Below are 10,921 nucleotides of genomic sequence, written 5' to 3' on the forward strand. Positions count from 1 at the left end.
CCCCCCAACCCTCAGTCTCTTAATTAGTCATAATGATGTGTTCCTGCATATGTCATGCTGCATGTTAAATGTGCTAGATCTCTTGGTACCTGACCCAAAGCCATACGAAGTCACTGGAAAGAATACTGTATTTAAATTTACCTTTGCATGGGGGTGAAGGGGAAATGAAACATATTCATTTTCATGTAAAGATCATATTTATTTTTCAGCATGTTTTTTATTTTGATGAAGTCTTTGGGGAGTCATGTACCAATCAGGATGTGTATATGAAGACAGCTCATCCTCTCATTCAGCATATTTTTAACGGGTAGGGCATCAGTGCTTACATTTGTTATTTTTTGCCTTTTTGTTTTCCAATTTCGTATACTGCTTTAATTTTCCTTTTACGCTTTTCATCTTTTGAAAAATACATTCATTTCACCTTTGCCACATACCTGCACCCTTTTAGAATGTCTTTGATTGCAATTTTGACAAAATAAATCAGGAAAAACTTTCCTCACATTTGGTGAGAAATCTAAATCACAGAGGAAGTTAAATTGGACCGCAGGTGCAACAAAGAGACACCATGGCCAGCCTAGAACGAAAAAATGTGTGCCAGGATTTCTGAAGTCTAATCTCCACTCTAACAAAGGCTTCTGTGTGGTATAGCACACTCATCTGTAGAGGAATAATATTACCTCTTTCATGAGACTGCTGTGAGATATTTTTGCATGTATTTGTACAGTTCACAGGGCAATAGAAATTATTAACAACCTTGTGATGTATTTTTGTTTTATTGATTTATATTTGCTTAGAGGTTTAATCATAATTACATACTTCCCAATTAATGGGAAATTGATGGTGGCTTTACATGAGTGATCTCATTTTCATGCAAAGGAACAAGCTTGAATATCATTACATTTTTGAGTCTTTGAAGGAAAGGATTACATATCCATGATGAAAGTCAACAAAATGGAGCATTCTGTTACTGAAAATCTCCCAAGTATCATCAGCAGAGACAGAGAGTATCATGGTCTTGAGAAAAGGAAAGTGAAAAAGGAGAATGAGGCTTGTAGGTTGCTGTGTAATAATTAGTAAAGGCACTGTTCATATTACAGCTAACCCAGTAATGTCACCAAAAGAGATGCCACTGTTTTTTCTCAGCTTTCCCTACCTTTTCTGTCCCCCCTGCTGCATCCCTTTCACTGGCATTGATCTAATCTGACACCATGGTGAACTAATTCTGCAATCTAAACAGGCAAAAAATTGTTCACTGTGCTTACTGCAGCCCTACGTTTTTACCCATTTCTCTGCCAGGGTACTGAGCCAGCTAAAAAGTCTTTTTTAAGGTAGGGGGGAATAAATAGTTTGTTCTGTAGCATTTCTTTTTTGGCTGATTCAGTTCCCTGAATCTCTTCACATCATACTTCTGGGTTCAGTGCTTGTATAAGAGCAAGGATGGGGAAGGAGAAGTAGGCACGCAGTAACCTCAATGTAGATGGGATTGAAGGGCAGTGAAGCTGTATCCTGAGGCCTCCTTGGCATTTTCTGTGCATTGCCATTATAATCTTAAGATGATATGATGACAAAGCTGGAGCAAGCTGGAGTAAGCCAAGACTGTGGTTTCACTAGCTGGAGTGAGTGAACCAAATAGCTCTCCGCCACTGAAAGGGGATGATCCTCTTCCTTACCCCCAACTAGACACATTCCCATATGTTACGTGAAGTCAGTTTGGGCATATTTTGTGAACCTCTGTGAGGTACTTTAATTCACTGAAACAGCAGAAAATTAGCTCGCAAAAAAGTGGAAAGCCTTCTGTTGTTTCAGTGCAGTAAAGTCAAACACAAGAGCCAGCACAGGCAGGGTTGGGTCAGTGGGGTAGGTCACACAGCTGGGAGCAGAGGAAAGGAAGAGCAAGACCTTCCCCTAGGCAACAACAACTCTTTAGATTGACTTAGCTGCGTGCAGGACTGCAGCCTAAGACAAAGTAACCTTGCTCAGTAAATTATAGTGCTGGGGTGTTAATTTTCATCAAGTACAACATGTTAATACAGAACCTGACTTGTGGTTGTTTTGCATCTAATGCACAGTCATTTTTCTCTGTGATTCATAATCAGTGAGCAGGATTCCCATTCATAATCCTATGATACTTCTGCAGCATCTAAACAGCTGGAAGAATAATAATGAATTCTTAGTTTCCTTAAATGCATTTTTGGCATCTGGAAGAAAGGAAAACATCTGTGACATGCCAGATCTCCATAGGACATGCTTGGGAATCACTGTTAAGTGTTTTGCAGTTTCCCAGATAGGATAGCAAACCAAACCTCATTGCTAAGAGGCCACTACAGATAGATATCGACATTGCAGAATCTTTTTTAGTGGATATGAATAAATCAGATGTGACACTAAAAATATAAGCTATCTTCACAGAGGCAATGCAACCTGCTTTGCATACGGGCAGACTGGTGCTGGCAAGACTTACACTATGATAGGTACTCACCGGAACCCAGGACTCTATGCCTTGGCTGCTAAGGACATCTTTAGACATCTGGAAGCATCACAGTCAAGGAAAGATCTCCTTGTTTTGATCAGTTTTTATGAGATCTACTGTGGACAGCTTTATGACCTGCTAAATGGAAGGAAGAGGTATTTAAATAAAAATGCATTTTACTATAAACCTATGGTTATGAATCAGTTGGTTACTGTTTATAAATCAGTTACTGTTTTGTGCAACTACATTTAACATATTACCATTTATAGTAAATGTTATGTATTTAATTAGGGTTGTTCCTAGGAGCTACTTAGAGAGGAAGGCAGAATCTGACACTAAATACTGTGGCATTGATAGGGGCTCCTGGTTTTTACTATTTTGGGGAGGGGGGAAATAAATAAGAATACGGACCTATGGTTGAGATGTGAGCTCATGCTGTTTTGCTTACACTATAATAGCTGAACATCCATAGGTAGATAAAGAACCTTCTTGTGGCCAGAAGTTCTTATGCCAACCATTGTGGAGTCCCTGTCTTTCCCTGCTCAAACATAACCTCTGGCTGTCCCTCCTGCTGTGCCACTGGGGCCTTGGCTCTTGCCACTCTAGTCTCTGAAGATCCCGTTGATCTCCCACTTGTCATGCTTGACACTGCAGAGTCTTCTCACCTTCTCCCTGAGCGCCTTTACCCGGCAGCCCAGTGACTCAACCGGAGAAAGCCTCTGCAGGTGATGCTGCCATCACCCTCAGTAGCAGCACCTCAGCCCCAGACTTGTTTGGATGGACGTATACTCCTACAGGAGCTCCATCCAGAATGGAAGTCAGGACAACTCAGTACATACTTGGTATAAAAAAATCACTGGTCTGAAATCTCTAAATAAAATAACAGTCAGTTAAGATCTCAGCAGTGAAATCTTTTCAGAGTGATCTTGAAGGAACATTACCTGTCAGCTGGAGGCCTTTAGCAGCCTTGAGAGCACAATCCTTAGAGCCCGCTGGAGGGATCAAGAAGGAGGCTTTCTGCCTGGGGAAGTGAATATCTGTTCACAAAGGAAGCACCTATTTCTGTGCATGTGTGTTCCCTTTCTCCAAAACAGTCTTTAAGGAGCAGGTAGTGTAATCTGCTATGTAAGGAGTCGATTTACTAAGGAAGACAGAGCGTCCTTATATTCTCTGCATGTCCATTAGCTATCTTACATGTTGTTGAAGGAGAAGATTAAACTTCCTCCCGTGTGCATCATGTCTGTATTCTTCCAGTATACCGTAACGTTTCTGTGTGATTCGTAGCAGAGGTGCTCTGAAATCTGGCTCTATGGCTATGGGAGCTGCTTTAAAATCCTGTGCAAAAATCTTGAGAACTTGGACAGAGCATAACTTACAGGCTGAACTTCCTAGAGAAGCTCGAGATGCAGTTCAAAGAGAGACAGGAACTCCAAACTGTAAACATGATAATTTACTTCCCTGCTTTATTATATTCCTGAACTAGCTGAAATGCATTGCTAATGTCTTTTTAACAGTGAAATGTCAGTGGTACATATTATAAATGAAATACCTCTTCAGCTCTGAAAATAAATGAATGATAGTGGTGCCTCTCCCTAGTCAGTAGCCTTGATTGCTTTTTCACAGCGTCATAGCACTGAAATGTGTTTTCATTGCTGCTATTTGAGACTTCAGAAATCTCCTTTCTGCACTGTTTCATTTTCAGGCTTTTTGCAAGAGAAGATAGCAAGCATGTTGTTCAAATAGTTGGACTGCGGGAGGTTCAGGTGGACTCTGTAGATCTACTGTTGGAGGTAACCTCTATGTTTGTGATTATTTTTTGTCTTCTACAGCCTGATTTTCTGATTTGTGAGATGTGTCATTTGCAGAGATTGTTATTTGTTGTGTAGTACATGTCTGTGTTCCCGTTTAAAGTTCTGAAATTGGCAACCCCAGCAGACCTCTGAGGAGCACTATTAAAAAGTGCCTTTATTCAGTAAGCTTCTTGGGTCACTGTGACTTGTGTCAGCGACATGCAAGCTGTTGATTTACAGCTGTTGCTTCTGCTGCCACTCCTTATGGAAAGATCTTTGCCAAGAAACAGACTGCTGTCACTATTCCAGAAATTAAATAGCGTCCCAGCAAGGGACCCTGAAAGCTGGATAAGTATTTTCTCCCAGTGTGGTTTCTTTGGCTTGTATGAACTTAGATTTTCTATATTAAAAGTATGTGGATGTGGGACAAAAGATATAAATTTGAAAATTAATAGAACTAGAAATTAGAAAATACTTAAGATTGAGGTATTGATCTGCATTAGGATTAAGACACTGCTTAGATAATGATGGGTGATAACAGCCAAATAAAATTAGGATCTTTAAACGGTAGCTGACATTCAGCACAAGCAAGGCTTCAGTTTTCCTTCCCTGTCTGGCTGAGCCCTAAAAGGGCACTGGCAAATTTTCTGCATTGTCCTGCAGCAAGCAAGCTGGTTAAATCTGCTTTCTATTTAGCCTGCCTTTGCATAGTTTAATTCCTTTCTCAGTAAGGAATTGTAAATTACAAGTGCCTGATAGTGTAATTGGCTCATTAAAATTGGCATGGTTTTGCCCACTTATATTCCATTTAATTTTGTTCTTCATCTTCCCATTAACTCCAAGCTTCGGGACATGCTGGTGATGCTTCTGCAAATTAGAGTGTAAATTTGCTATATGGTTGATTAACACATTCCTCTGTATTATCACATTCCATACGCAGAAGAGCTATTAAATGACTTTATTCTCACAGGTATCTCGGCAAAAAAATAATTTTATACTGTCCTTTTGAACATGGAAATGTCACTGGCTTGACTCAGAGCTTCTGGATAGTCTGCAACAGATATATGGGAAGAGTCTTGAATGCATCCCGAGTTATTCACTATTCATTGATGTTGGCTTTGGTTCAGAAATTATCTGCATTTAGCACTAATTTAATGCTCAGGAGCTGCAGCAGTTGGTTAGGTTGCTGGTTGAGAACTGACCACTGAAAGGCATGAATAATGCACATCTGTCAACTGAGAACGTATTGATTTTGCTAGATAATATTTTAATTTGTTCTTACAACCAGAAACAAAATTAATGACTGTTTTATGAATGCCTTGCTGCAGTTGCTGCTAGACTTTCTGCAATAGCCCTTAAGTTTGCAAAGAGAATTATCCAGATTTGTATCTTGAAGCAGCCTTTGTCCTTCTGCCTTGCCTCTCTTCCTTGTTTTCTTATTTTATTGTTGTATTGAGTGTAATTGATCTTTTAACTTTGTTTCTTCCTCTGGCATAATTTCTTTTAGTTATGGAAGTGGGGAAGGGTTTTGGCACTCAGTATTTTGTGTGTAACTTTCTGGATAACAGTACCCATCTGTTACATAAGAAAGTGAAATTTTGAAAGAACACAATGAATAGTCAATCCCATGAGTCTCTTAGGTTATGTCTGCAGTCTTTCTTTCTTTCATTTCTGCCATACTTTTGTTTTTAATTTTATAGTTTGGTTATTTTGCAAATCCAAGCGAATGTGCGACGCAACAACTTCTTACCTGCAGTATGCTCTCTAAGCTCCGTAGTGTCACTGCAAGCAAGTCCATATACAAAGTTCTGAAAGAAACATTGGAAGGGATCCAGTCTAACTTAACATCTGCCTTGCACCAAATTTTAAGGCTGTAACGAACCATTCATCATCTTAGGAGGACAAGATCTCTTTCTGAGAGATTGTGTTTTTATTTACAATTTGCTTGGATTTTGTCCCCCTTATTTTGCAGGTGATTTTGAAGGGGGGAAAAGAACGTAGCACAGGAGCTACTGGAGTCAACTCAGATTCCTCTCGATCTCATGCTATCATCCAAATCCAAATTAAAGACACAGCCAACAGGACATTTGGAAGGTAAGACTAGAAGCGGGAGTGCTCAGGGCTGATGAGGAAGTCAAGCCCAGGGACATCCAGGAGGCAAACAAATAGGAGGTGTTGAGTTAGTGGGCAGCTGTGAGTTAAATCAGAAGATAGGGTTCAAAGGGACTTTGAGAAGTTTCACAGTCCTTTCTCTGTTCCCAGGGAGAGCGCTTAAGCCACATCTGTGAGAGCTTTGTCAAACTTGTTTGTAAAAATTTCCAGTGAAAGAGTTTGGCAATCAAATCCATCCCTTCATCTTCGGTGTTAGAAAGCTTTTCCTGTCTGGCATTAATCTGGCTAAAGGTAGATGTCTGCAATGGGCATATCCACATGTGAGCTGGTCACCTTTGAAGTCAGTAGAAAGAAATAGTCGTTTCTGGAATCTAATTCATGCCATTCTGCAGCGTCACCTATATTAAGTCAGATGGATTTGCCCCTCAAAGTACCTCTGTCCTGTAATTGACTACAAAGGGAGCCTGGGATGACTAGCTCAGATGGAGATGATTCCATGTTTGCCTTTGGTCAGAGGAATCCTAATACCTCACCTAAACCTCCCTGATAATTTAAGAGTGTGACTCTGATGTTATCTGCAGCAGACAAAAAGAGAGGTTTACTCCCTCTTGTAGCAGCCATTTTAGGTATTTGGAGACTGTAATTGTGCCTCTTCTCAGTCATCTTTTCTTCAGACTAAACAACCCCCAAGAAATACATCTGAGGAAAGAGGTCTAAGTATCTGTGTTATTGCTGAGTGTCAAAAAACCATGCTGACACACCCTTCCAGCAACTACCGTGCAGTCTTGCTTCCCAGGATCTTGTTTTAAATACAAGGCAAAATGGAAGAGCCACAAATAGTGGAGAGAGGAAAAGGCAGAACAGGCAGGCTTAGAAATATAAGTGTATGTGGTTACGTAGGTGTGGCATGTGTGCCTTTTTTTTTGTTACTGAAAGCGAAGTGGAGCTGGAGTGGGGAAAGGATTCCAAGCTATGCCTCTAAGAGAAGTCAGGGCTGTTCCAGAAAAAGAGGGGCAAAGACAAAGATACAGTGCAACAGTCAGTACAGCAGCTGGCACCCAGAGCTAGGGAACGTGAGAGGGAGTAATGAAGTTTTGTGGAAGGGAGGGAAAAGGAACACTGACAACTCAGTGTATTACTACACTGGAAATTTCTGTTCATGTTGCCTTGGATTCCCATTTGACAGGGCAGTTGTTTTACCTGGAAGGAGAATCAAAACATATACAACTTCTTTAACTGCGTTCTTAGGAAACTACAGGCACAGTGGTTATCTGGAGAGATGAATGTGTTGCACTTTAAACAGCTTATCCATTAAACTGTGGAGCACTCTCATCACACTCAGTTATACTTTCTATTATGATTGTGTTAGTGCCAGGGTGCTCTGACACTGTTCCTTCTGCTATGCTTATTTTGGCGTCTCAGATATTTCCAGTGGGTATTTCTTTTTGTTCAAAAGTAGTTATTTCTAATCATTCTTCTGATGTCATGTGTTGCAGTCCTCTGGTTTAAAAGAGAAAAAAAAGAGAAAGGAAAAAGGGAAAAAAAAGCCCCTGAGATAAATGCAACTTTGTTTTTTCTAGGATATCATTCATTGACTTGGCTGGCAGTGAAAGGGCAGCTGATGCCAGAGACTCAGATCGACAAACAAAAATGGAAGGAGCAGAAATAAACCAAAGTCTTTTAGCAGTAAGCTACTAGCATGTCTGGGGAAGGTTTTGCATTTAATTATTAGCATGTGTTTTAGGATAAAAATGAACCACAGAATAATGTATGTATGTATTCCATGGAGGAGAAAAAACAACCAAAGTACTAAGCGTGTCCAGTTTAATTTGTCTCATGCCTGAAAGACAATTTAAGAGGGAAAGATTTTGTGATGAAAATAAAGTCTTTTTAATCCATTCTTACAGCCAGCCAGGTAAACACAGCACGGAGAATGTTAGGTATAGTATAATAAGTGTCCCATATTTTATATAGGGAGTTTTGTCCCTTTTACTTCCAGAGAATATTGGCTTGGGATTGCCGTATTTGTTTCATAAAAGTACATCTGTTTCTGCTGCTTATTTTCATCACTTGAACTCAGACTTCTTTTTCAAATCGTGAGTAAAGGACTTAAATACTCAAGAGCATAGAAACTAGCAGTTCATGTGTGGGGAGAGAGGAACAGGAAGAAATGCATTCTTAATGCAAACAGTCTTTTATAAATGTACACAGTTACGTAAAGAGCAGAGAAATGCCATCAAGGATAAAGCAGAAGTGCCTTTAAGTATAAATTGTGCAGAAGACTTTGCACCTCCTTTAATTCAAATGAACAAAGCTCACTGATGACTGAGGGCTTCTCTAAGTGAGACTGAAGGTGATACGCAATCAGTGAGTATGAGTCAACAGTGCAGAAGTTAGTGCACACAACTGTACCTCTTAGTGCACTGTAAATAGGAGGTGCCTTGCTCCGTTTTGAGAATGTAGAATGATCTTTTGCACAGAGGCTTTCTGGCTGTGGAACATTAGTATTCATACTGGGAGATAGCATGTAAAGTGAATGTGTTTCTGTACTTCCTGCTTTCTTGAGTACTTGCTGGTGAGTCAGGACCTGAATAGAAAGGATTCTTGAGAAGTGAGGCTTAATGTAAGCTCATGAAACTCTTTTAAAAGGAACTTTAAAATCAGAGTGTGTGTGTTTTTGCTATTGTGTGAAGCTGAGTAAATACCTAGGCAGTCTACAAGTAGTGACTGAATTAACTATAAAAGGCATCTTTGGGTAAGTCTACATGACCTGCAGCCTGTAAAACCTAGCTCTGCCCTCAATAATCATAACGCTTTCTTCAGGCCTTAAAACACAGGAAGTTTGAAGTTTGCTGCTGCTTTGAATATTCATGTTGATTTCAAGTACAAGATATTCAGGTACTGCAATTATGAGAAGCAGAATAAAAAATTAGAATAGTTTGATCTCTTGTTAGAGGTGTGATTTTTAATAAAATGCAGTAAAAGTGAGAAATACGTGTCATTTTAAGTGGGTGTATGTAGAATGTAGGAAGGCTTTAAATGTAGAAAGGCTGCTTCTTGCTAGTATCTCCATGACAATACTGTAATCTGCTTATTTTTCCTTCGATATTTGCTCTAATTGACTTGTCTCATGGCTATATGGTCCATTTCTGCCAATTTTAGAGAGCATCCAGGCTTGATATGGAGTGTGATGCTATTGTGCTTATTCCAGTGGAAACATGGCAAAAAACTGCACATCTTTGAGTTTGAACATGACATCTTTTTCCAAGGCTGGTAGTAAATTAAGGGATGTTTATTCAAGACTACAGGCTACCTCTGTTGGTGGTTATTAACCACAAGAACATCTGATGCGTTCTGTGAACTGCATGGGTGTAGCTAGCTGCTCATGTTCTGTTGGTTTTAATGGGAATTCTGTAGCTGTATCTCCACTCCCTGGGTAGTCTGTTGCTTCGTTCTCACTGTTTTGTGTATAGTTCTTATTAGACTGTCAAAGGTCACAGTGACATGTCTGTTTAGACAGACAGGCTGTATCTATACTACCTTCTGAGCGTGGGTTTGAACCTGGGCTGGAACCCAGCTTCCCTCACAGCTAATTGTTTGGTGCTGGTCCATGCTCTCCCCTTTGGTTGGGTTTGGTGTGTTGCACTGGTGTGAAGAGGAAATGGCTTGATATCAGCTGCCTTCTAACACAGCCCAGTGTACCCACACATAGATGGGACATCTAGACTGCATATTATAGTCAGTATGGGGAGGAATATGCACTTACTAGCTCATGCTATCTCTGACTAACATATGAAAATATTGCCAGAGTGGCATAAGAAATTTGCACTGCTGTTGTCCAAAGTGTTGGGGTTTTTTTGGAAGGGGAAGAGCTTATTTTAGAAGACAAATTTATAAGAGATGGAGCTCAAAAAGCTCTGTTCTTAGCGTGTTACAGGTATATGAATCTGCGGTACACCTGCCCTGCAAGCCGCAGCATAGTTTGGTGTACACCCAATCTGGCTTCAAACTAGCTAGCTATGGTGCAGGCAGCGGCAGGTCCACAGTAGTGTGGAGCTCTGTGTGTGCTAAACACGTGTGTATTTACCCAGCTTCTTGGGTTTTGTATAGCCCACAGGGCCGTCAGGCAGGGCTAGCTGTGCTCTGTGCTGCAGCTTTGCTCTCTTTGAGTGCAGCTAAACTGCTGCTGATACCTGAAGTAGCTGAAGCTGGCAGTTCGTGGCTGTGGCAGCAGCAAACTACCCTTGCGAGGGACATCACATAGTAGGAGCCAAAGGTGCATGAGGGAAATAGTAAATTCGTAGGCTAGGTTTGATGCAATTCAGTTCCTTGCCAGTGTGTGATTGACATGTTTTTCCCCCTCTGTTTTGTTTTTTGTCTTGTTTTTTTTCTTTTGGTAGCTAAAGGAATGCATTCGGGCATTGGATCAGGAACATGCACATACTCCTTTCCGGCAAAGCAAATTAACTCAGGTAAAACGAGCAGAAAGGCAGCAGCAGAGATTTCCCTGATGAGGACAAAATAAAAAAAAAAAAAAAAAAAAAGAAAT

At 40.4% G+C, this 10,921-nt stretch overlaps 1 protein-coding gene across 1 annotated transcript in view; it reads left to right on the plus strand.

The window, feature by feature from the left end:
- The window catches only part of KIF24 (kinesin family member 24), a 25,407-nt gene that overhangs the window by 6,361 nt on the left and 8,125 nt on the right, over positions 1-10,921 (plus strand). Inside the window, exons 3-8 of the mRNA XM_009275119.1 lie at positions 210-307; positions 2,410-2,625; positions 4,173-4,260; positions 6,233-6,354; positions 7,953-8,058; positions 10,773-10,844. Coding sequence (XP_009273394.1) covers positions 210-307; positions 2,410-2,625; positions 4,173-4,260; positions 6,233-6,354; positions 7,953-8,058; positions 10,773-10,844 — 702 coding nt within the window. The remainder of the gene's footprint in view (positions 1-209; positions 308-2,409; positions 2,626-4,172; positions 4,261-6,232; positions 6,355-7,952; positions 8,059-10,772; positions 10,845-10,921) is intronic.

The sequence above is a fragment of the Aptenodytes forsteri genome, unplaced genomic scaffold, assembly GCF_000699145.1.
Source record: "Aptenodytes forsteri isolate BGI_AS27 unplaced genomic scaffold, ASM69914v1 Scaffold266, whole genome shotgun sequence".
Taxonomy (NCBI): Eukaryota; Metazoa; Chordata; class Aves; order Sphenisciformes; family Spheniscidae; genus Aptenodytes; species Aptenodytes forsteri.